The sequence below is a fragment of the Anas acuta genome, chromosome 1 (genome assembly GCF_963932015.1).
Source record: "Anas acuta chromosome 1, bAnaAcu1.1, whole genome shotgun sequence".
Lineage (NCBI taxonomy): Eukaryota > Metazoa > Chordata > Aves > Anseriformes > Anatidae > Anas > Anas acuta.
In genome coordinates, this window is record NC_088979.1 from 62,447,113 (window position 1) to 62,473,010 (window position 25,898).

A 25,898-nucleotide genomic window follows, 5' to 3' on the forward strand; every position below is an offset into this window, starting at 1 on the left:
TGAACTAATTAGCAATTATTAAATAACATCACAGAACACATCTGTTTAGCAGTCCTTGAACTGGAGTCTTGCAAGGACTGCAAGTACTGTCAGTGGTTCACAGATCCCTTCTCTGTTTCACTGAACTGGTGAGACTCCAAAGTTGCAATAAAAGTTAGTTTCTAAGTGTGTAAACTCCACCTCATTGCATTTTTAATATGCTAATATGCTCCCACGTCCATAGTCCTCAGTAATCATAGAATCACAGAATGGCTTGGGTTGGCATGGACCTTAAAGCCCACCCAGTTCCAACCCCCTGCCATGGGCAGGGACACCTCCTGCCAGACCAGGCTGCCCAAAGCCCCATCCAGCCTGGCCTTGAACACCTCCAGGGATGGGGCAGCCACAGTTTCTTGAGGACATCTGTTCGAGTGCCTCACCACTCTCATCATGAAATATTTTTTATTTTTCTCCTGTGAAGTTTGGGTTGTTCCGCTTGGAGAAGAGAAGGCTCTAGAAAGACCTTATAGCGACCTTCCAATACCTAAAGGGGGCCTACAAGAAAGATAGGAAGAGACTCTGTCAGAGAGTGTAGTGATCGGTGTGTTGGTTTTACTCTGCTGGGCAGCTGACCTCCACCACAGCTGTGCTCTCCCTTTCACCCTCTTAAAAGGGAAAGAAGAAAATATGATAAAAAGGGTTCAAGGGTTGAGATAAGGACAGGGAGATAATTCAACAATTATCATTGCAGGCAAAACAGACTCAGCATACGGAGATTAATGAAATTTATTACCTATTGCTAACAAGCTAGAGCAGTGAGAAAAAAACAAACGAACAAACAAAAACAAACTTAAAAACACCTTCCCCCCACCTATTCTCTCCTATCTCCTTCCCCCAAATGGCACAGGGGAACAGGGAATGGGGGCTGTGGTCAGTCCATGACGCTTTGTCTCCACTACTCCTTCACGGTCACTTTCTGCCCCTGTTCCACTGTGGGGTCCTTTTTGCCACATAAACCCAATACAATAGGACCAGGAGTAATAGCTTTAACTGAAAGAGGTTAGATTTAGATTAAACATTAGGAAGAAGTTCTTCACTAAGAGGGTGGCGATTGCCCAGAGAAGCTGCAGATGCCCCATCCCTAGAATTGTTCATTCAATTGCTCAAGGCCAGGTTGGATGGGGCTTTGAGCAATTTGATTTAGTGGAAGGTGTTGCTGTCCCTATCAGGGGGTGTGAACCAGATGATCTTTAAAGGTTCCTTCCAACCCAAAGCATTCTCTGATGCTTTGATTCTGTGGCGATAAACACATACATGTATATACTTTAAACCCAGCACCAGAGATCTTGCCTTCAGATTGGTCCCTGAGGTGTACTCCAGGCAGCCTTCCTTTCACTATCCTGGCTCCTCTTTAGCAATCTCCACACATGATGGGTGAACTGTACTTGTACTTGGCTGCTCCGAGTTAAGCCATTTTCTCTGAAGGACTCCACCAAATGCTGCGCATAATCCAGACAGATTTGCTTCACTGCTTTCCTTTTGCCTCAGGAATTACTTACCTTATCAAAGATTTTGTCAGTTTGACATAGTCTAGCTTTGACAAAAGACACTGGATTTGAACACATTTTTCACTTGCCTGTAAGACTTTTCCTAGTCAAATCAATGGGGCATGGAGTTGCTGTTCTCACCTCCTCTGCCTTCTTGTGGGAGAGGTTTCCTGCTCTCCAGTGATAGAGCTTCACTTCCAGCTTATCTGATTCACTGAAAACATTGCCCAGGGCTTGAGAAGATAGCTACCAATTCTTGCAACTTCTGGGGTGCAATTTTCCTGGGCCTGCCACAGGAAACAACGTAAGTTATGCTTCTACTTCACTTCTGCTAATGTCATTTACATTATTCCTGCTTGCTTTGGGTTCTCTACCATTACCCTCATAGAGATAAATTTTTGATTGAAAACTGAGTCAATGTGTTCATCCAAGATTGGAAGCAGCCTCATTCTTCATCCTATCCTCAGCATCTAGCGGTCATACATCTCCCTTATTTGAATCACTGTTATTTATATAATTGAAGAATTCTTGGCTACCTGTTATATTTTTCTTTGCAACATCAGGCTCAGCTAGATTTATATCCATTCTTTCTCCCTGGTTCTGCAGTTCCTGCCCTGTAGGATGTAGCTCACCTATTTTTATTTATGGAATAAATAAATAAATTCCAGCTCCTATTTAGGAGCTGGAAGCCATCGTGCAGCGGGCAGGCTACGACTTGGTTGCCATCACGGAAACGTGGTGGGACCAGTCTCATGACTGGAGTGCTGCGATGCCTGGCTATAGGCTCTTCAGAAGGGACAGGCAGCACAGAAGGGGTGGCGGTGTGGCTCTCTATATTAGAGAGTCTTTCGATGTTGTAGAACTCGAGGCTAGGAATGACAAGATCGAGTCCCTTTGGGTTAGGATCGGCAGGGACAACAAGGCTAGTGTCCTGGTCGGGGTCTGCTATAGACCGCCGAACCAGGATGAGGAGACGGATGAGGAGTTCTACAGGCAGCTGACAGAAGTTGTGAAATCGTCAGCGCTTGTACTCGTGGGGGACTTCAACTTCCCTGACATTTCCTGGAAGCACAACACAGCCCAGAGGAAGCAGTCTAGGAGGTTTCTGGAGAAAGTGGAAGATAGCTTCCTGACGCAGCTGATTAGTGAACCTACCAGGGGTGGTGCCCTGCTAGACCTTCTCTTCACAAACAGAGAAAGACTGGTGGAGGATGTGATTGTCGGGAGCTGTCTTGGGCAGAGTGACCACGAAATGGTGGAGTTCACTATTCTTGGCGGGGCCAGGAAGGGAACCAGTAAAACCACTGTATTGGACTTTCGGAGGGCTGACTTTGGGCTGCTCAGGACACTAGTTGGTGGAGTCCCATGGGAGGCGGTTCTGAAGGGCGGAGGGGTCCAGGAAGGCTGGGCGCTCTTTAAGAGGCAAATCCTAATGGCGCAGGAGCGGTCTATTCCCATGCGCCCAAAGATGAGCCAGCGGGGAAGAAGACCAGCCTGGCTCAACAGAGAATTGTGGCTTGAGCTTAGGAGAAAAAAGAGGGTTTATAATCTTTGGAAAATTGGGCAGGCCACTAAGGAGGACTATAAGGATGTAGCGAGGCTGTGCAGGGACAAGATTAGGAAGGCCAAAGCTCATCTGGAGCTCAATCTGGCTACTGCTGTTAAAGATAACAAAAAACGCTTTTATAAATACATCAACACAAAAAGGAGGACTAGGGAGAATCTCCATCCTTTACTGGATGCAGGGGGAAACTTAGTTACAAGAGATGAGGAAAAGGCGGAGGTGCTTAATGCCTTCTTTGCCTCAGTCTTTAGCGGCAAAACCGGTTGCTCTCTGGATACCCAGTACCCAGAACTGGTGGAAGGGGACGGGGAGCAGGATGTGGCCCTCACCATCCACGAAGAACTGGTTGGTGACCTGCTACGGCACTTGGATGTGCACAAATCGATGGGGCCGGATGGGATCCACCCAAGGGTACTGAGAGAACTGGCAGAGGAGCTGGCCAAGCCCCTATCCATCATTTATCAGCAGTCCTGGCTATCGGGGGAGGTCCCAGCTGACTGGCGGCTAGCAAACGTGACGCCCATCTACAAGAAGGGCCGGAGGGCAGACCCGGGGAACTACAGGCCGGTCAGTTTGACCTCAGTACCAGGGAAGCTCATGGAGCAGATCCTCTTGGGAGTCATCATGCGGCACTTGAAGGGCAAGCAGGCGATCAGGCCCAGTCAGCATGGGTTTATGGAAGGCAGATCCTGCTTGATGAACCTGATCTCCTTCTACGACAAAGTGACGCGCTGGGTGGACGAGGGAAAGGCTGTGGATGTGGTCTACCTTGACTTCAGCAAGGCTTTTGACACCGTCTCCCACAGCATTCTCCTCAAGAAACTGGCTGCTCTTGGCTTGGACTGGCGCACGCTTCGTTGGGTTAGAAACTGGCTGGATAGCCGGGCCCAAAGAGTTGTGGTAAATGGAACCAAGTCCAGTTGGAGGCCAGTCACTAGTGGCGTCCCCCAGGGCTCGGTGCTGGGGCCGGTCCTCTTTAACATCTTCATCAATGATCTGGATGACGGCATTGAGTGCACCCTCAGTAAGTTTGCAGATGACACCAAGCTAGGTGCGTGTGTCGATCTGCTCGAGGGTAGGAAGGCTCTGCAGGAGGATCTGGATAGGCTGCACCGATGGGCTGAGGTCAACTGTATGAAGTTCAACAAGGCCAAGTGCCGGGTCCTGCACCTGGGGCACAATAACCCCAAGCAGAGCTACAGGCTGGGAGAGGAATGGTTGGAGAGCTGCCAGGCAGAGAAGGACCTGGGAGTGATGGTGGACAGTCGGCTGAATATGAGCCAGCAGTGTGCTCAGGTGGCCAAGAAGGCCAACGGCATCCTGGCTTGTATCAGAAACACTGTGACCAGCAGGGCTAGGGAGGTGATCGTCCCCCTGTACTCGGCTCTGGTGAGGCCGCACCTCGAGTACTGTGTTCAGTTTTGGGCCCCTCGCTACAAGAAGGACATCGAGGTGCTTGAGCGGGTCCAAAGAAGGGCGACGAAGCTGGTGAGGGGCCTGGAGAGCAAGTCCTATGAGGAGCGGCTGAAGGAGCTGGGCTTGTTCAGCCTAGAGAAGAGGAGGCTCAGGGGTGACCTTATTGCTCTGTATAAGTACATTAAAGGAGGCTGTAGGTGGTGGGGGTTGGCCTGTTCTCCCATGTGCCTGGTGACAGGACGAGGGGGAATGGGCTAAAGTTACGCCAGGGGAGTTTTAGGTTAGATGTTAGGAAGAATTTCTTTACTGAAAGGGTTGTTAGGCACTGGAACGGGCTGCCCAGGGAGGTGGTGGAGTCACCATCCCTGGAAGTCTTCAAAAGACGTTTAGATGTAGAACTTAGGGATATGGTTTAGTGGGTACTGTTAGTGTTAGGTTAGAGGTTGGACTCGATGATCTTGAGGTCTCTTCCAACCTAGAGATTCTGTGATTCTGTGATTCTGTGATTTTCTTTCCTATAGGTTCACTCACTACTTCAATATCCTCTTTCAGGTAGTTACATATCCAGTACATCTATAGCTGTTCTGAAGCTGTTCTACTTTTTTTTTTAGGGGATGAGAGTGCTACATGTTATTTTTTACATTGGGTTTAAATTAATTCCATGATTTTTCCACAATCAAATGTTTGAGTACTTAGGTCCAGGCAGTCTCACCAATCATTTTCCCATGGTTTCCTGATGTTTGCCCTCTGATATCCAGGACTTTAGGACCAGATCTATTTTTGACTCCTGAAATTTACAGTGAAACATATGAGTCATCGATCAAAGGTTATTTTCCATAATCAACTTATTTTTAAAAGGTTTTATAAGATCATTTCTGTTTACTGAAAATAAGTCGAAAACAACTTCCCATTGGGCTGTTGTGTCTGTTCAGTGGCTGCTGGTAGAAAAAGCTTATTGCCCATCACACCCAAGAATACATTCTGCATTCAGGTATATTTTTTCCAAACTATAGCTGGGGAATGGACATTTTCCACAGTCCTTCCTGTTGTTAATGGAAATTTCTGTCCAAAACCACCCCTGAAGCTGAGGGGCTATACTAGCTTTTGAGGCTTTGTTATCACTCTTCTGCATCTCACTTTCACTAGGAGAAATGTTTCAATTGTACCATCACCTCTTCTGTCTTCATGCCTTCATTAATTTCTGTTAATAATTAGTAATCAATATGTAGAACAAATACTACCTTTATCCTCATTTTTCTCTTTTCTACACAGACTACAGCCTTCAAGCCCTCCAGGTTAGAGGACACAAAGAGAAAAGTGTGGCTTTGACTCAGAGTGGACATAGTTTGGGGTTGGCCTGAGCTCCTGGCTTACTTGACTTCATAGACTAGGAGCGGTATCTGAGAAAGTTGTCTCCTTTCATGTAAACATTTCCTGGGGAAATATGGGAAAGACTGAAAAAGTAGGGACAGGTCCTGCAAAAGGAACAGCAGACAATGCAGTGGCTGGTGGCTCTTTCTTCTCGGTTGTTCCTAGACTCTTCTGAAAGACCTCACACCTCCCTGCAGTCAGTAACACTAAGAGCAGCAGCCAGCAGCTCCTGTGTAGCTGCAGGACAAGCAGCAGGATCTATTGCAGGAATGAAAAATAAATGTAAGGAGAGAGACAGTGAGGCTAAGAAATTGATAGATACTCTTTAAGAAAAGGAACAGCCTTGCGATATGTCTTCACTATTGGCATTGCCTGTCTTAGCCTATGTCTGCCTTAACCTATATCTCAAAGATTCCTACTCTTTTTATTCATTTTATTAATATTTATGGTTGTTGCGATATTTTATTTCTGATTGGTATTGATTATTTTTTTTTTAAAAGGGAAAAGGAAAGCTGAAAGGAAAGCTTTATAACTCTAATCTCCACCAGGTGACAAATTGGTCCCCTGCCACAGGCCAAGAACAAATGAAGAAGTGAAGCCAAGCCTGAGACACGGTTAGAAGATGTAATGAATTAAGTTATTGACTACTGCACAAACAAAAATCTAGTACCTGCCCCTCCGTCCCCCCAAAACGCTCAAAGGCCAGCCTGAAAATGAACTGCTCAGAGCGTGCAGAGGTAGTTTTGGGGGAAAAAGGTGGCAGAAAGACAAGAAGAGCTGCATCTATTAAGGGTGCAGGCGGAGAGGAGGTGGACCTGCATTTGGAGAAGACCTGAAAAAGTTTGTGTGAGGTCCCAGCTTCTGGCTAGGACATTTTACAGACCAGGGAGATGGGCTTAGGGAATTTAGGATGGATATTAGGAAGAACTTCCTTTATGAAAGGGTTGTGAGGCATTGGAACGGGCTGCCCAGGGAAGTGCTGGAGTCCCCATCCCTGGAGGTCTTGACAAGACCAGAGACCCCCAAGAAGCTCCGGGGACATCCCTACGGGAAAGAAGCTCCGGGGAAGTCCCCCCCTCGGGTCCCCCCCTCGGCGAAGCGACCGCTCGCCCCGCCTCGCCCCCCGCCGGGCTCCCCCCCGGGGCGGTCCCGGGGCCGGGGCCGGTGCCGGTGCCTCCCGCACCCCTCCGCGGGCAGCGGCGGAGCGGAGGCTCCGGTGCGGGGCTGGGGGATGGCTCCTCCGGGAGCCCCGGCCGTGCCGGGCCCGCTGGCCCTGCTGGACCCCACAGGTGAGGCGGCTGCGGGACCCCCGGGGGGCGGCGGGCAGCCCGGGAGCCTCCCGGAGGGGAGAAGGGACCGAGGGGTTTTAGGGTCTGTGAGGGGTGTGTGTGTGGGGAGGGGCGCAGCACAGCGCAGATTTTTTTTTTCTCTTCATAATGCAATCGTGAAAGGGCACAGCAGCGTTTCTCAGGGAATATATAAGGCGCTGATGGGTTCTTCCTCTCAAATTCCTCATCAAGGTAAGAGGCAGACCCGACGCGGAGCCGCCGTCTCGTGGCTCGCCGCGGATGCTGTTGCATGGGGTTTCATTAGTTCAGCACTCTGGACAAGTCAGGCATTTCATCAGGAAAGGCAAAGCGATTGGCAATAGCGGCTGCGGATAGCCCCCCGAAGCGTCTCAGCCCATCGCGTTTAGTTTTGGGGGGCAGCAGCGTAGGATTAACTCACCGACACAAGCCGCTTTTGGAAATACACAGTGCAAAGCATAGCCAGGGGAGAGACGGTGCTGAAATGAACACTGCGGTAATTAAAAATGATTAATTTAGCTCCAAAGACCTTCCCTTAAATGTTTGCTTGACAGCATCAAAGCAGCGCGGGCAGAATTGGCATTGCTGCTTTGATGCTGTGCTCCTCTGTCTGTGGTGACTTTCTGCTTAATTATCTGGTTACGTATGGTTAGTGCCACTCTGTCTGAAACAGGCTATCACAATTCTTTCATTAAGTAATGCAAATATACTTTCTTTCTTTTTTAATCCTGCTGCAAAACTTTCCTCCCTCATCTTTTCTCGTATTAGGATGCTCATACACGTTTGGCTGGAGCATCATTTCAGATCGGTGTTTCCATTCGGATCACCTTAGCGGGCTCAAAGAGGAAGGTATGAAATTGGGTGGCGCTAATACCCAGCAAATGTGATTGTGGTCCCAGCAAATTGTGACATCCTGCAGCGTTTCCTTCCTTGCCAAAAATCATTCCACACATTTTTATAGGTTTTATGATGTCTGGAGCCGGATTTTTAAAAGGAGTTGTGAAGTTAGCAAAATATAGTTGCCTTAGTTTTAATTAAGCCTTTTTACAGTTAAATTCCAGTTCATATGCAAGTTTTCTGGAGTTGAGAGATAGCGTTTCACTCTATTTTTCTCTCCTTTGACCATTGCCCACATTCCATGCTACGGACACATTTCATTGTAAATTCATTCGTTCTCCTTTTAAACTCATCCTTTTCTTCATTCAGATCCGGAGCCTACTGTTTATCTAAGGATCTACCTCTTTGCATTCTCCCAGAAATCTGATCTATGCCCTCCCCACAAAATCATCCATTTTCCACAGTCTTCCTGCAAATTGAATTTACCTCTCTGGCCATTGTGAGCAGGGTATTGTAAATACAATTTTATTTTCTGCACAATGAATTCTGATGAACGGAGAAGTTCTGCTGAGTCTTTTGCTGCTGTGTGGCCTGCAGAGCTTGATCTTCAGCAGGCACTTTTTCTTTTTGCTCTGGAGGAAGAGGTAATAATAACACGTTCGTGCCCTCTGTTGACCCTGGCCACAAGCTAATGTTAATGTGGATATGATGAGAAGATTTCTTTCCACACGCTTGATTTTTGGTAAGCTGAATTGTGAATTTGAAGCATTAATAAATTGGAATGAGGTTCAGACTAAGAGTATGTGCTCACACTGCATCATTGTTAAAGAAGTTAGAGGGGATAAATGTCAAAATTATTTTGAGAGTCACTTAATTATTAAAAACTTGGAAGGTCAGTAGCCTTCAGTAACTGTTTCCTGCACTACAGAAACATCAGCACTGGAGGAAAAATCAACCAAGAATTACTGATAGCAACACTTCCTCCGCTCCTAAATGACTTTCCTTTTATATGGTTGGCCTTTGTTCCAACACCTGGCACAGGGATTGTTGGGGACGAGGGCTGAATCAGACCCTCTGTCTGTGCTACGGACGGTATTCCTGGGGAAACAGTCTGGCATTGCTTTTTGGCTGCACAGACCCATGGGTAGGTACAGTAAAAGCAGATCCAAAAAACTGCTTGGCAACTGCTACAAACAGCAGTAAACAAAGATTCGAAAAATCTCGGGAGCCAACATGACCGAAATAGCAGAAGGGTGGTAATAGCAGGAACCATTTGCAGCTGTAGCCCTTTTTGTCTGAAGATACCATGCTGCTTTACGAAAATTACTTTGGCCTCACAATAAGCTTGTGACTTATATACATGTAATTGTACACATTTTGATAAGGACACCAACGATTTCTGTTGATGTGACTAAGGAAACCCAGACGGTCAGAGCAGAAACCAATTGAGAACTCAGTTTCTACCCATCTACTCTTAGCATGTGGCAGTCCTTGAAAACTGGGGCTTGCATGTGCCAGTCTCTGCTCCAGAAGGGGCTTTCCTCTTCCCCAGTAAGCCATCTCTGCTAATCTCGGAGTTTGTGGCTACCTGCAGGTAGTTATGAGGGCTCCCAAAGTGGGATATAAAATAGAAGGTATGATTGGATATTTGCCTCCAGCGTGAGGTGCAGCTGGTAAAAGATCAAAGCATGTGAGGATTGAGGGGTATCACATACATAAATCGATAATGCTTTCTAGGAGCTGTATATTTCAAAGTTAAAATGTAGTTCAGTCAAAAAAAAAAAATGCCCTTATAAATAAGGACATCCTTTTCTGTTTTACTCAGTAAGTCCGTATCCGATTCACTCCAATTACAAATGAGAGCATGCCTTTTCCTAAGACATTTTTGAGAAAACCCAATCTGGAGAATCAAAGTCACATTTCTTTTTTGCGTATCATTGGTAATCAAAACTTTGGAAGGCATCTTGGACGTATGCTTTATGTCCTTTCAATCTGATCGGCCTTTGCCAGTACAGGTGTTGCTGTGAAAATGCAGTAGCTTTGCTCCTCAGGCACTTCTCATAAAAGCCAACACTCAGTGCTTTCAAAAACGCCTGGCTGAGGAGTGTCTGTCCCATTGACTTACAGAAGGTTTGTGTTCCTACATCCCTTTAGTGTATGTCTGCATTACAGCTGCAGTTTTGTAGCAGTGTGGGTGTTTAAATGAGTTGTCTTGACCACTGTAAAATCAAAGAAGGATACAATAACTCAGGTGGGAAGCTACCTCAGGAGGCTGCTAGTCCAACCTCCTCCTGCCAGCAGAGTCAGCTGTGAGGTCAGACCAGGTTGCTCAGGGCCTGAGGTACTCCACTTGTCACCGGCTCCAGGTAGAACACAATACGTGAACCACTCCCTGTGAACCCAACCATCCAGCCAATTTTTAAAACACTTGCATGCCTACCCATCCAGACCTTGACATCCTGACTTGGTTTTGAGAATAGTGTAGGATGCAGTGTTAAAATCTGTGCCAAATGTGATGTAGATGATATCCACTGCTCCACAAATACAGACATTTTGTCATAGGAGGCAGTTGGCTTGGTCAGGCATGATTACTTTCGGTAAATCCATGTTGACCGTTGCCAATCTCCTTTTGCTTATGTGGCCAGAAATGTCTTCCAAGAGGATCTGCTCTGTAATTTTTCATTCCAGTCTCCAGAAAGGCAAGTGATACTGATTGGCCTGTAATTCCCTGCATCATTGTTTTGACTCTCTCTGGAGACAGATGGAGTGTTTGCCTTTCTTTACTTATTGGGGATTCCCTGATCTTCATGTTTTTTCAAAGGTGGTAGGGAGCAGCAAGGACATCAGCCAGTTCTGGTGGCATCCCCGGATGCAGTCAGTCAGGTGGACTTGAATGCACTGAGATTTCTCAAGGAATCCCTAATTCAATCCTTACCCACTGCTGGTCATTCTCCTCCTTGAATCATCTCTCAGAGGGAGACCTTGCTGGTGAGCATAGGCAAAGAAGGTGCTGAGTACCTCAGCTTGATTTGTGTCTGCTGCCACTAGTTCATCTGCTCAGGGTTGGCCCACATTTGTTTTCTTTCAGTCTCTGTAAGGACATGGCAAGTGGAAATAACAGAGTGGCTCACCACTTGAATAAAGGTTTAGGTTTCTAATAATATTTTATAGCTCTGGTTTTTCTAGGTTGGATTGTATGGATTAAAGCTGGCTCAGGTCTGTGCTGCTCTCTACTGCAGCATTTCATGTTGGTGACCTTGGTCCTGGCCAGTTCTCCCATTTTTCCTTTGCCTTTCAAGCACTTGTTTACAGAAACGCTCTATTTATAGGACGGGGCTCGTTCTCCTCCCTGTTGCATCGGTGTTGATAGGTCTGAGCTGTAAACTGGAGTAATTCAGTTATTAGGGCTTAAAATAGGCCCTTACAAATCAGTCGTCAAGCTCAGTGATGCTAGGAGGAGAAAAGATGGGTGGGTGACCAAAGATGGGCACTTAAGTTGACCTAAACTGTGAAGCAAATACCTTGGAGAGCCATCACCTTGGTAGCTTCTGGGGATACTGCACTAGTAAAACCACTGGGGATACTGCAGAGCTTTCCTTTGGCTGAGTGTTGATGTTTTCATGCCTTGTCACAAAGCAACCTGTACTTCATAGCCATCAAAGCACTGGGAAAGTGGAGAACAACTTAGGTTCCGTGAAGCACTGAGCAAACTTAAATTTCTGCTGTATCTGAGACCTGAGGACACCTGGCACTTGTTTTAATATGACTATGCAATGGGGATTCCTTTTGGGGAGACTTAAATTTCTGAGTGCAATTCTTACAAATGCAACCACAGGTAAACGAGTTTCTTGTGTTGAAACTACATGTGGGCCTTACACTTTTTTACTGTCAGGCCCTCCTTTCATTTCCATCTACTTGCATAGTTTTGAGCTGGCATATGGTCTGTGAGCTGCATTGGCTATAAACAACACACAGAGGTACATTTTGAACATCCACTCATCCACTTTTCCATAGCAGCTCTTTCAGGTATCCAGAAGTTCTGAAAATGGTTATGAAGTAGTTCTGCATGGTTATGAAGCTTCACCATTTCTCCCGGGCTGATTTTCATGGCTGTGGAAGGTTGGGCTGGGATAAAGATTCCCAATAGTGAATTTAGGTCTTGCCTGCAGTCATGCTCCTTTTGATTTTGCACTGAAAAACATTTCTGCAATGTAAATGGAGTGGTCAACAGAAATTTCCCTGCTATGGAAGGCTTGGCTGGTTCATGCAACAGCTGCTGCTACTAAAGCTGCCCTGGGTCGTATGGCTCCATCATGTAAAATCAGTGCATGCTTGCACAAGGCTTCATGCAGACACAGCAACCTCCAGACATATTCAGAATAAAAATACTTCGTTGTTTACTTCTCCCTCTTCCTTTTTTCAACACCAGTGAATTTTCTTGTGTTCCGTAAAGGTTGTGAGCATAGCCAAGCATCAGTTTCCTAAATCTGTGGGGCCACACTAGATTTCATGTGTCTCTTAGTGTAAGCTGTAAGGTTATGGAGTAGGCTGGACAAATGACTACAGCAGCAGTGTAACTATGAGATACAACAAGCAACTAGTTTGGGTATTGTCTGGGAATCTGAAATGAAGTAGCTTAATCCATATGCTGATTGAAGCATTCCACTTCTTTTTTATTTATTTATTTTTTTCCTGAGACTTGGGGTGTTAGTGGTATTCTTCTATTTGCTGTGCAGTGTGCTGCATCTCCATGCATTTCCTAACACCTAGCTCCTGGAGCTGCATGCCTGAGAGCTGCATCTTTGAGGTGGAGCAGAGAGCAGTTTGCTGTCTCAGTAATGTCAGAAAATCTTAAAAGCCTGAGCTGTAAGAACACGATCACTTCAGATATTTCCAAAAAATCCAATCTTTGTGGGAATGGTAACTGACTTGTGGAGTTGTAAGTGTAAAGTCTGCTTTCCTCTTCTGAGCTGGCTGCAGTGAAATGGAAGTGGCTTCATTTAACCCCACACACTTGGTGAAGAGCTGATTGATAATGAAGAGCCTCTCTGTTTCCACGTCCTCTCTGACCCCACATGGATTAATGGGGAATCACCAGAGGCAAGCAGCTGGGGCACAGACTGGAGGGGAGAGTGCAGAGAGTTATTGGAGAGTCCTGTGAATTATTTCTTGATCCTTAAGAGAAAGACTTCATACATGCAGTGAAAGAGATGTACGTAAGGGCAATAGATGATACTTATCTTCAGTAAAGTTGCTTGCTTCTCATACTAAAAGGCTGGACTCATTTTGTCTGTTAGCGCCAGTGGAAAGATGCCAGCAAACATACAGATTTTGATTTTGAATTCATTGAAATTATTTGACTTGGTTTGTGAGCATCTCTAATCTAGCCTGGCTTTTGAACTGTCACCATTTAACTGAGTTGCCTGCCTTGAAATTATATAGGTTGTTTTGGATATGTTAATACGAACAGCAGATTCATTTTCATGATAGCGTGTAGAGCTTATGCTCATCTCGTTTAAAATATAAGTTTATATGTTCTGTCCACATAGAGTTAAACTGGAACCTCACAAAGGTAAGCATTGTTCAAGGCCTGCAGGGTTCGACTTAGGGATGTGAGCAACAACTTAATTATAAATGTTACTGCAGATAAGGCATAATTATCATTGTCACTGACACTCAGTTCAGTTTGATAAAAACTCATCTCGTATGTGTACCCGATGCGTGTGCATTAAGCTGTGTAGAGCTCCAGCTAGCTCCATACGTTTCTTCGGTCTGTCTGTTGCCTGCCAGCAGTTTTCCTTAGTGGGAGAACAACAGAAGGGGTCAACAAGTGGTCCATTATTTGCTCTGTCATGTTTGCAATTAAAAACTCTTTCCCCCCTCCACTTTCTACAGGGCAGTTTGCAAAAAGGAAGAAGACCTCGCTTTGGTTCACAGTCGCCCTGCTGGTGGTGTCTACTTTCATCCTGACCATAGGGCTGGCAGCGACAACGAGGACAGAAAATGTTACCGTGGGAGGCTACTACCCAGGCATCATTGTGAGTAAAGAAGCCTACTTTAGGATATTGGGTACAACTAAATAAATTATTATCAGCTGGATGCAGGATGATTAAAAAGAAAAACAATGAAAATTCAGTTGTCTTGAATTTCACAGGAGGGAGATGCTCATTTGTTTTGATCTGGTTCTAGAGTGTGAGTAAAGTGAAAAAAAACTCAGGTTTTCTGAATTGCCCTAAGGGAGGGGAGGCTTTTAGGTGGCACAGGGGGGTCAAGTTTACACTGCACAGCGGTATGCTGATCTCACGGTACTGTGGTGGAGGCTGTGCTTGACAAATGAATAGAAAACAGGCATGGGATAGATTTAAATGGCCTTTTAGAGATTCACTGCTTTGATGGTTGAAAAAGTCACTTTGCTCTTGTGTCCATGTGCCAGGAATTCTGCTGGATCCAGTGCAGGGAAAATGCTGGTGATGGGCATATGGAAGCTTCTCCCTGGAGTATGCCCAACTTCTACATCCTCTTATACAGTCTTGGTGTCTGTCCTGCTGTACAAGTTCCCCTTCCAAAATCCTTAGTCTTGTTTTTACCTTGGAATTATGTACCCTGGAACATCTATCTGCACTGGGCACAAGGCTTATGTTGCATCTCTTTAACCCTGTAGTGCCTTGGTGGCTTCTGGGGAAGCGTAGCCCTTCCAGGCCTTGCACCCATGGCCCTTTCCAATCTCAGAAGTGATCAGTCATACCCCAAAAGAGTGGAAACCTCTGGAGGAGAAAGTTTTTTGAGATGAATGGGTTGAATTTTAGAAAGAGTAAGGGCAGCAAATAGTCTCTCTGCCTTATTTAGTCTCCTGTGGCCAGCCAGAGGAGGCAAAGGGTGCAAGGTGAAGAAAAGAGGTAGGCATCTGCTTAGGTATGTGGCTCCACCAGTGCCAACATGTGCTGCGAGGTACCCTTAGTTCTTGTTCTCTGCAGAATGAAATGCCCAGAGGAGAGGGATCTGTATCTTCTAATACAGTGCATACATTTTGCATTGCCATTAATAATTGAACTATTCTTCCTAAGCAAGTCCTCTTACATCTTGGTGTCACGCTGAGAACAGGTCTTTCAGAAAGATAATTTTGGGATAATGATCTATAAAGAGCGGTGTTCTAAAAATAGAACAAAAAGTAGTTACAGGAATAAAACCTTAAAAGAATGGGTTTTCCTTTCATTAATCTGAAATAGATAGATTAATACCGATAAAAAGTCTTTTTCGGTAATTTTGAATTAAAGTATTTTAGAAGGCCACATTATCTACATTCATTCCCTTGAAAGGAGTTTCATTTTTAAAGTAGATTCGGTATGATAAGCCCATGTGCACAAACCAGTTTATTTCAGCATTTAGGTTCTTTTAGGAAGAAAACAATGTCTATTCACTCAGAAAAAAAATAATAAAACGTTTTTTTTGAAATATTAATCATTAGTAATCAGTTAGAATAACTAGACTATATCAGAACACTTTGAAAGCAAAACCTTTAGTAATAATTTTCCCTGTCAAAAGATTGTTGGAGTTAAATAGTTTTCATGAAATTCAGAATTCTTTTCATGCACACGTAGTGTATTATTGAAGCAACAGAAAAGCGATGGTTATTTATCAATGTAAATGTTTAGGAAGAGCTAAAGATGCTGCACAAACCCTGTGTGATAACTTACCAAAAACCTAGTTAGAGGATCACAGCTGTGTTCCTGCCCTGCTGCCGGAGGTTGCTGGCTCATGTGTAGCACTGACAGACCGATGGACTAAGGGAAGGCCTTGCAAAGCTGAATAACCCTCGAAAGGTGCTCCTCTTCTCCACTGGCAGTAGAGGGAGCTTAGAAAGCTGTCATAGCACTGATTGTGATCTTGTAGATAGCTAGAGCTCGGTAAGTGAACCTGACATTACATATTTAACTCTGGGGCTGAAATAAATTTATCTTAAAGTTAATTAAAGATAAAAATAAGGTCTGGTTCTCACAGCATTTAACAATAAAATAATAACCTTGAGGCTGGTTGATGTGACCTAAATCTCCATTGGTTTTAGGTAAGGGACTTTGGTCTTAAAACACATGCAGAATTAGACCCTTACTGTGCAAACACCTACAAATGTGAACAGGACTGTTCACTTCCATAGACCTACTTACCTCTAGAAGCATTTGCAGATCAGGGCTTTAGGGCCAGATTCACAATAAAAGTTGGGCATCTGCTTAGTTCCCGTTGCCTTCAAGAAGAGTTAGGTGCCTTAATTTCTTTCTGTTTGGTGATTTGTCATTTGTTTTGGGAAAAGTTTTTTTTATAAATGCATATTTTTAGCAGTAGGTATTATCTACATTTACACACCTGAAGTAATTTAACATACAATCTTGCTGTGTGTAGGTGAGTTAGTATAATGTTCCACTTCGGAAGGTGTCTGCATTTAGTAGGTTACTGCTTGATCATCTGTTTGGGTTTAGGGCTCTCTTTGTGGAACAGGTTGCAAAGCTGGGTTGGAGCTTCTTCGACCTTATTTTCTTCTACTGTTTATACTTAAGGATTTCACTTTTCTATGACTACTGCTTGTATTATTTTAATTAGCTATTTTTAAAATCTTTCAACCAGGAGACCACAGAGTCCAAATATCCCAGTCATCATACAAGAAAAGCAGCACATATAACCCTCAGCAATGTCATGGCTTACAACATGATCTCTAACTGGTTCTTTTTAAAAAATATATATATAATTTTTTTTCCCTGTATGTGGATAATAATGCTCTGCTCTCTGCCCTCATTTGTAAGCCTTAAATGGGACTGCATGGATTGCTCCTTTTAGGATGAAAAACTGGGGCTGGAACCAGCTGTCATTTTGATGTAGCTGTGTTAATTTACAAAGTTGCTGTCCCCTGAACAATGTGTCCTTGCTCACAGTTCCAAGTCTCTCCCCTACTCAGCAGTCAGCACAGACGTGCTTGCACACTTTTTCTTTTTTAAAATCTCTTCCGTACTTTTGCCTTTCTTTCACATAAATCTTCCCAGAGCACTCAGTAGCTAATCCCCTTTCCCTACGTTTGTCTTCTTGAGGGGGAATCACGGATTCCTGTTGTTACCTTGAGCGATTGAAGTGCTTACAGGAGATTTGCTTTCTGCTGCGAGTGGTTGTGCGTAAGAGCAAGGAATTCATGGGCCTTGCTCAAGCCCTTGGCTGGAACACTTCGTCCTTAAAAACCTAACTGGGCTTGGAAAAGAGGCTTTGAACCAGATTTGGAGAGCTAGTGCCAGCCTTACTGAGTGGCTGCAGAGAAGCATACATCCAATAAGGCAGGGAGGGAATGAAGTGGAAACAGACCTGCTGGTGACACCGACGCTCCTACTGTGGCTCTTTCTGTGTCTGTGGCCAGCTAAGTCTTAGGTCTGTGGCACTGAGGAACCTCCTTTTCTCCAAGCCCCCATCAGCCTGGTGAGAATCCTGGTGCCAGGAAGGTCTGATGAGGGCTGGAGCACCTCCCCTATGAAGTAAGGCTGAGGGAGCTGGGGATGTTCAACCTGAAGAAAAGAAAGCTCTGGGGTGACCTCATTGGAGCTTTTCAGTACTTAAAGGAAGCTTATAAAAAAGGTGAAGAGCAAATTATTGCTCAGGCAGACAATGAGAGGACAAGGGGGAATGGTTTTAAACTAAAAGAGGGGTGATTTAAGTTAGAGGTTGGGAGGAAATTCTTCACCCAGAGGGTGGTGAGGCTCTGGCACAGGCTGCCCAGAGAAGCTGTGGCTGCCCCATCCCTGGAGGTGCTCAAGGCCAGGCTGGATGGGGCTTTGAGCAACCTGGTCTGGTGAGAGGTGTCCCTGCCCATGGCAGGGGATTGGAATTAAATGATCTTTAAGGTCCCTTCCAACCCAGACTGTTCTATAATTCTGTGATAACATTCCCCCTTTCCCCTGACACACCCCAGTTATCCCATCTGTATGATGCACCTGCTCAGATATCACTGTGATAGTTTGGTATGTTGACCAAATAAGCTGACCTCATGTGTTTCTGTTGGTTTTGTTCTTTGCCTTAGCTTGGCTTTGGATCTTTCCTAGGGATTGTTGGCATCCACCTGGTAGAGAACAGAAGACAAATGGTAAGCAACTGCCCTTTTTGTATTCTTTTTTTTTGTACCTTAGAGTCTTAAGAACATGAAAAGCAGAGATTTCCAGCTGACGTAAAACTGCTGTATCTGCTCCAAAACGTTTTTTCATGTTTTCACCTTTTCTGAGAAGTTTCTGAGAAATATGAAGTGGCCAGTGACTCTCTCTGTATGGGGCAACAGATGATTTAAGGGGTTATCACTTCTGGATCACTTTTTTTTTTTTTTTTCTTAAGCAAATTAATTCCCTGATAGTTTGGTGAGTTCAACTGACTCAGGGCAGGGTCAGATGAGTGCCAGAATTTGGCCAGGAGTGTGTAGCATAGAAAAGGATGAGGAGAGAGGTAAAATACATGGGATGTGCCAGTCTGAGCAGCAGTGAGCCATGTTCTCAGCTCTACCATAACAGACGATCTCATCCTGCATGAGAAGTTTAAGTCTGCAACACTTTCCTGAAAATATACATGTTAAAAGAAAACAAACCTCAGAGCTCTTGCTATCAAGGCCAGATCAGACAGGATCTGATGATACTTTGTGGTTTGTTTTTAGATTTAGCTTGGCTTTGCAAACTGCTTGCTTTTATTTATGTGAGGAAGTCAAATAAAGTCCTTGGGTCCCTCTGGGCAAAGGAAAGTATATGGGACTTGTGCAGTCTTATACTTTCCTTGCTCTCAGCAAAAAATTGCAGTGTTTTGGTTGATCAACAGCATGTCCAACGTGCTCTGTACAGTAGACTGATTATAGCTAAGCATTATGAAATACAATTCATTTCATAATGCAGAACCTTCACAGGTATAAATCAAAAGAGTGCTGTTGAGCTCAGAGGAGGAAATGTTTGATTTACCTTGCTAACAATTTAGAAGTAGTCTGCTGTGATTTCCTGCTTTCTTCTTAGTAATTCCAGTCTTGATTTGATTATTTATAGTCAAACTTCTTTTGTAATAACTGTTTTTTTTTTTTTTCATTGTCTAAAAGTTTCAGTGGTGTATTTCAGGTATTCTCCTACTTTCAACTTTTGTTTCTAGCTGTGTTTCCCAGAGGTGAGACTGATAAAGCCATGATGTTTGTCTGTGTCTTTTTCTCCTCCCTATTCCATTTTTTAAATGCGTTGGCCAATCTCAGGCAAATTTGGCAGGAAGGTAGAGAATTCAGGGATGTGCAGCACCTTCAGGTTTCGTGGAAATTCATATGTGGGTTCAGAAAAGAAGTGTAAATCCCCCATGGTGGTAAAGGCTGCAGTGTCAGCTCATCTGCACCAGGCTAGGCCTTATTAATATTGCTGGTAACAAACCAGCTTATTTGTTTTTAAGAACTATTGTCCCTCATTTCTACACATAGGTATATGGTCTTAGTCTTCGTTTGCATTTACTAGACTGGAACAATGAAAACTAGTTTCTAACGGTTATGATCTGGCTGTTGAAAGATTGTTGAGTTGGGGAACAGACCAAGAAGGTAACTAGAAAGTTTAATTATACGTCTTGTCTTGAGCATCATCCACAGTGTGCTAAGCCTGGAACACTGTCTAAGGCTGAGCTGCTTGTTTTCAGACGCTTTGGAAATGAGTTGGAAAGGGTTTACATCATACCACAGCTGAGGACAGTGATTATTCCCTGGAGTGTATCTAAGTGTATTCAATTGAAAAGGTTTAGGGCAGTTTAAACAAATTTGCAGTCATCAATAAGACTTCAAAGACTTAGATAAGCATAGAAATGTAACAGAAATATCATTTTCTGGTAACTAAAAATTCTGTTCATTGCATCATGACAAAAGTGTGTGGGGAAGAAAAGGAATTATTTACTCAGTTACTTCTATTTTAACTGGACTTCCTTTGAACAGTTACATCTATATAATTTGAGTTTAACCCAGTGTAGCTCTGGCAATTTTTTGGCCCTTGTAATGACTCAATGCTTCATTTTCAGTTTTTAAAATTGAAAATAAATGCAGGTTCAATTACACTAGAGAAAAATCCATTTTAATTGACCTTTTCTCCATAAATCTATTTCTCTCTTTGTCTTGAAGTTGCATTTATTTGTGACCTATCCTCTCTAAGTCTGGATTTATCCATGGTTTATGAAACACTAAGTGCAATATGAAATATGTAATGGTTAGCAGAGCTAGTCCAGCAAAAACCCAGCACTCAGTAAATGCAAACACAGGGTTTGAGAAGGAATGAAAGCACAGTTAGGCCAAATGGACAATAGTTTGTTCTTAAAACAGGACATTAATAACATTGCACTTCTTTGACCTTCTTCTTGGCATGCCAGTGTCCACAGTGGGAGTTCAATGTGCTGACCAAGGTATAACCCTAAATTCAAAGGACCTGCTGCTTGCAGAATCAGGCTCTGCCTCATTGACTAGCATGATTTCAGCTGAGCTCTCAGCATTCATGCTTGCCTCTGTTATGCAGAGCTTGGCACCAGCAGAACAAAATCTCCCTTTGACTGAGGATGAGATGCCTTTGCACTGATTTGGGATGTTTATAACTAGCAAACAGCAGAAATGAAAGCATAATGTTTTGCTGTCCCTTTTTTCCTCCCTTTTACCCCGCAAAGCAGGTCACGGGTTGAGGAAGAGCATAGCTGTAAGTCATTCCATTACACAGGCACACTTAGTCCAGCCGGATGTGTGGAAGATAATGCACTGCTCAAATCAAATGGATTTGCTCGCAAGACATGAAGTCTCCTCGCTTGTTTGCTTGCTTGCCATCTCCTCATGTTACAGTACAACATATTTCCCATTAGAAAATGAGATGCTGAAATTACATCCAGAGGTAGGGAAGGCTGGAGCGTGCTGGGGGTCTGTGGCTGTAGGGCTGAGCTGAGAGCTGTAGGCAGTGCTGAGCAGGTAGGTAGACACCTCTTTCAGCAGAGTCCCTGGTGTTTCCAAAAGGAAGGTTTTAAGCACTGCAAAAGGCTTCTCCACAGATAAGTGTGGAGGTAGCATAAGCTAGCACCAGAAGACTCATCACTGTTTAAACGTGCGGTGTTAGTAAGACACAATGCATATGGTTTTGGCTAACCCTGTGGAAAAAACAAGCACTGTCTCACACTTTCCACTCATACATCTCTCCAACTCATCAAGCCATTCTGTTCACAAGGCTGAACATAAGTGTGCTGAAACAGTAGTGCCTCCAAGAGTGACCGAGAGATACCAGGGCACCATGATAACTGTTGGGTTTTGGAATAACTGCAGTATTACGGTGCTGCCTGGAATGTATGTGAGGTAATATTTCATTACTACTTCAGATTATTTTCTTGCCACTAGGCTTTGTGTCTGTTGCAGAAGAAAAGCTTCTTCAAAGAGGTTATGTGTGTGAGCCAGTTTTCAGAAGTATATGAGCCAAACCTCTTTTGCTACTCAGAACCAATTATATTTTAAAAATAGATTTTGTCCATCAGAAAATCCCCCCTAGGAATTTTGTGCAAAGGTTGTGGTTAGCAATACGTATACAAAGAAAAGATACTGATGCAGATACCTACTGTGCTCTGTTCAAACAAATTGTGCTTTGTTTTCCTTTTCATGACTATTGAACATCCTGACAGCAACTGGCTTTCGTACCGATTTTCATCAAAGATGCTAATTGCTGATAGATTCCATATCACACATTAAACTAATTAAAGCAGCTTGTTTACCTTAAGAGAAATACAGTTACAATTCTGTAGATCTCCTGGGACTGTCTTTGTTGTTCCTGCACAAATAAATGGAAAAAAGTCTTTACTGTAGTACCCGGGGACATGCAGATCATGTAAAGGTAGTTGTTGTCATTACAGAGGTATTATTTCTCACTGGAACTCAAGCTGCTGAGAAAGTCAATAGTACTTAACTTTTTAGTGATTACTTTTCTGTGTGCTTATATTTCACAGCATCCAGGGTAAAACAATTAATGTTGATGTAAAAACGAGAACAGTGGAATAAATTAGCAATCATCCTTGTCTTGTTTAGCACCTTTAAAATGATTACAACTGAAAAGACCTATTACCATCTTTTCAGTCGTAAATGTGCACTAGATTTTGTGTGATTTAGCTGCATGTTTTAGAAGCAGGCACAGAGAAGCAGGAACAGCTAAACAGTTCACATTGACACTGAGGCTTGTGTGAGCTCAAGCATGTCTCTTCTTTAAATATCTGTGTTTCTTTCAAAATGTAACAGCATCTTATTAGCTGATAAAAGTCAAGCAGTTTATTCTTCGAGAACTTCTTCTTGGTCTCTTATGTCTAGTTCCTAGACTGCTGCAATGAGGTGCCATTTAGAGGCGTCTCTTTTTCCCTTTAGATACTAGAAGGAGCCTTAAACAGTGATTTCGGCTGGACTATTGAGTTTTACATAGCTGAAGAGTGGTAAGAACAATCCAATATTAAGTGACGGTTATATTTGTCTTGTATAATGCTGAGGAGATCACAAAAGATATCGTACCATAACTCTGCCCAGCTTTAGAGTAGGGCAGCCTGTGTCTAGACTGTCCAGTCTCCTTTTAGACTATAAACATGGTGCCCTCCTGGATATTAGCTGCTTTATTTGGCAGGAAGCTGCTCGGTAACCCCTTTCTAATCCTTCTAGGGAAGGATTTTGCATGTGGTCTATCAACAGTGGGTCTGGGAAGTCTATTTTATTCCTTGTCATGAAAGAGAATATTCAGTAAAGTCATGTGCAGAAGCAAAGCAAAAAGATGGAGGTGTTCTGAAGTTCAGTTATTTCAGCTGAAGAGGAAGAGGACAGGTGTGTGTCTGTGGGTATGAAAGCATCTTCCAAAATGAAGGCAAATGAAATTAAGAAATACAAAATTACATAGGCAATAAAAATGTAAATAGTTAAAAAGTTGTTTATATTTTATTTCACTTAGTATGTTAAGAGAGACTTTATTTATTAGTATTAAGTATTTCATGAATGAAGGACCAAGTAAAATATTTTATGTTTTCTAACGCAGATCTTTGATCTTGTGTGTTAAAAGTGAGGATTTCCACTACATAATAAATATGCAACAAGTATAGACATCAAAGTCGTACTTCATGGCACCTCTTGTCTTCTGTAAGGTTTGAATGACTCAGTATTATTAATGACTCAGTATTATGACATGTTCATTCCAAATGTTTAATATGGGGTGGTATTTTCTGTTATTTCCCCCCCCCTGTTTTCAGTGTTTTGGCAGAATCAGAGAAAGGTTTAAGTTGGGAAAGGCCTTTGGTTCAACTAGTTGCTTAAAGCAGGGGCAAATTCGAAGTCATATCAGGTTGTGCAGGGTTACATGTAGACTCTAAATGTCTGTAAGGATGTGGTTGACTGCTGCCTCATGCCATGGTGTCTTCAGTGAACCTGCTGAGGGTGCAGAGTCAGAGTCAGAGACTCAAACCACCAATTCCCTTTAAATCCTCCATCTTATTAAGTGTAAGTCTTTGGGGACGTAGTTCCTTTAAGATCTGTGCTTGGAAACATCACACAGAGTTAAGTGCATAACAGAACTTTTTTTTTTTTTTTTTTCCCTGCCAGTTTGTTTTCTCATGGTGTTTATGTAATGAAAGCATTACTGTCACACAGCTGAGAACAAAAGTAAACTTTATGACCCATGAAATGTGTTTGTGGAACAATAGAGAAATCAATTATTCTCCATTGCAAGCAGGAAGCAGGGGATAAAAAGCGTTGGTAAGGAATCCTGGACAAATTCTCATGTGTGCATGGGTGAGAAGGTGAGGCAGGATGTGCTCAGAAAAGACAGGCAGTTTCTGATCCTGTTTGAAGAACGAGATCAAATTAAAGAGATGAGGATCCCAGTTGGCCAGATAAAATCTTCCAGACTCAGCAGGCAGAATTTCAGTACATGAAAGCTTGTAATTTGATTGTAATGCATTTTGGATAAAGAGCATACACATATCAGAAAACAGCGCAGTCACTGTAATGTGTAAGAGGGTTTGTAAAGACACTAACAGACTTTGGTGTTGAAAAAGTACCTGCTGCTGAACAGTGTCAGCTGTAGTAGCCTTGGTCTATGTCAGTTCCACCATTTTTCACCAGGAAGCACAAACTTCTGTGACACACAACATGCTATTCATTTCTGTTTTATTGTTCTCATACTGCTCTGAACAGCTGCCTCTGTTTAAGTGATGAAATGAGCTTGCTCCACTTGCATCAATAAAAGAGCATCCATGAAAGGAAAAATGTGCCGAATTCCTATAATGTCAGCACTGCTGAGCAGTGAATCTAAATTTATGTTTCACTTTTGTGTCCATTCCACTTAATACTACATTTATTTTTCACTTCTTGTTTGTATATTTGATATCCCTAAATCTGCAACCGTCTTAAACCATTGTTAAATAAGTTCTTTTGCTCATATTTACCATGGGAATTCTTACCAGCTTGATGTTTCTGGTGGACTAAGGCTTGCTTAAGCTTGTTCCAAAACCATTAGCATTTCTCCAGCTGTGAAATCCAGCTATTTTTGATTATTTTTTCCCTTCTGTTTTATATGAGGACTTTTTGTTTTTTCCCTTCTGTTTTATATGAGGACTCTGTCCTCATCAAATCCAAGGCATCCTCTTCTCCTTCCACATTACTCCTCTTGCTCCCCTGCAGGTCCCAGGCAAAATGACTGAGGGGAAGTAAAAAGAGAAGAGAAAGCACAGAAAGACGTATTGACAGCAGGTTGATTTCGCAGCACAGGTACTTCCATATCTAGAGTCCCTCTACAGCCAGTGGAAAAAAGAGAGTTTCAGAAAGTAATTAATCCCATCCTGTAGTAGGTGTAGAAGGTATCTGGAAGAGCCTAGCTCTCCATTGACTACAGAGGAACAGAGATGACCAGCTGAAATACTCAACCATAGAGATGTAAAAAAATATGAGTAAGTCCATTGCCAAACAACAGCTCTTGAAACAAAGTAGTAATTTGCAGTTGTGCTTTTATTTAGAAATGTTAGATTAGGAAGGCAAGGACTTGGAAAAGCAGAATAAGATGACTGGAGAGCATGATCTCTTGTAGAAGCACACTACATCTAGAACTGCCCCAGGAAGCCTCAGCACTCCTCTACCTAGCAGTAAGAAGCTGAAAGAGGGGGAAAGGATTTTGATCATATAATTGATGCCCATTCTGTTTGGGCTGACAGAAAAACAGAGCAGCTATTTAAACAAATCTCTTTAAAAACAGGTCATTAGGGTGGCTGTATCAGACTGGGGAGAAAATACATCAGTGCTGTTTGAATCAGTAACTGTGTGGTAAAGGTACTGGGATGTGAACAGGGGTCCTCAGATGCTATGGGGGCTTAAAATAGCACAGATAATAAAACCAGCCCCATGCCAGGAGATTAAAAAAACTTCAGGTTGCCTTCTGTTTCTTGTCTTGGATAACATGAAGCAAGTACAGCTCAGTCTTTTGTCTAACACCAGTTTAATAACATCTGCTGACCTCCAGTAGCTGGTACTCTCCCAAGAATTAGGGTGTTTCAGCAGAGATGAGAGACAGCACAGCAGTAGTGGTGATAATTTTAATTGATTCAAGACAAGCATTTACTCATCAGTGAATGAATTATCTTGAATTTGATATGTTCTCTTTATTTACACGTACATCAAATTCATTCTCTGGCTGCAGTGTAGCAGTGGCTCCAGTTTTAAAGTTTAAGAGCTTGTAAACCACTTGATACAGGTTGATTTCATTCAGTTGGTTGGTCATTCCAGTAAGTATTTGCTCATAAAAAAATTTGAAATAATTTTCTCGCTGTTTTAGATCTAGATTTGTAGCTGATAATAGATTAGGAGAGAAGGAAGAAGATATTAAT

At 43.3% G+C, this 25,898-nt stretch overlaps 1 protein-coding gene across 7 annotated transcripts in view; it reads left to right on the forward strand.

Annotated features, from left to right (window-relative positions):
- The first annotated feature begins 7,007 nt into the window (after positions 1 to 7,007).
- Positions 7,008 to 25,898, forward strand: part of TMEM255B (transmembrane protein 255B) — a 63,007-nt gene continuing 44,116 nt past the window's right edge. For 2 of the 7 annotated variants that reach the window (XR_011095508.1, XR_011095514.1), the window contains exons 1-4: positions 7,008 to 7,166; positions 7,329 to 7,397; positions 13,917 to 14,059; positions 18,070 to 18,132. Coding sequence is in view for 5 of the 7 variants with exons in the window: in XM_068679235.1 (XP_068535336.1) it covers positions 7,109 to 7,166; positions 7,329 to 7,397; positions 13,917 to 14,059; positions 18,070 to 18,132 (333 nt within the window). In the remaining 2 variants the exon portion in view is untranslated. The remainder of the gene's footprint in view (positions 7,167 to 7,328; positions 7,398 to 13,916; positions 14,060 to 18,069; positions 18,133 to 25,898) is intronic. The other 5 variants (XM_068679233.1, XM_068679234.1, XM_068679235.1 and 2 more) reach the window with 4 other exon arrangements.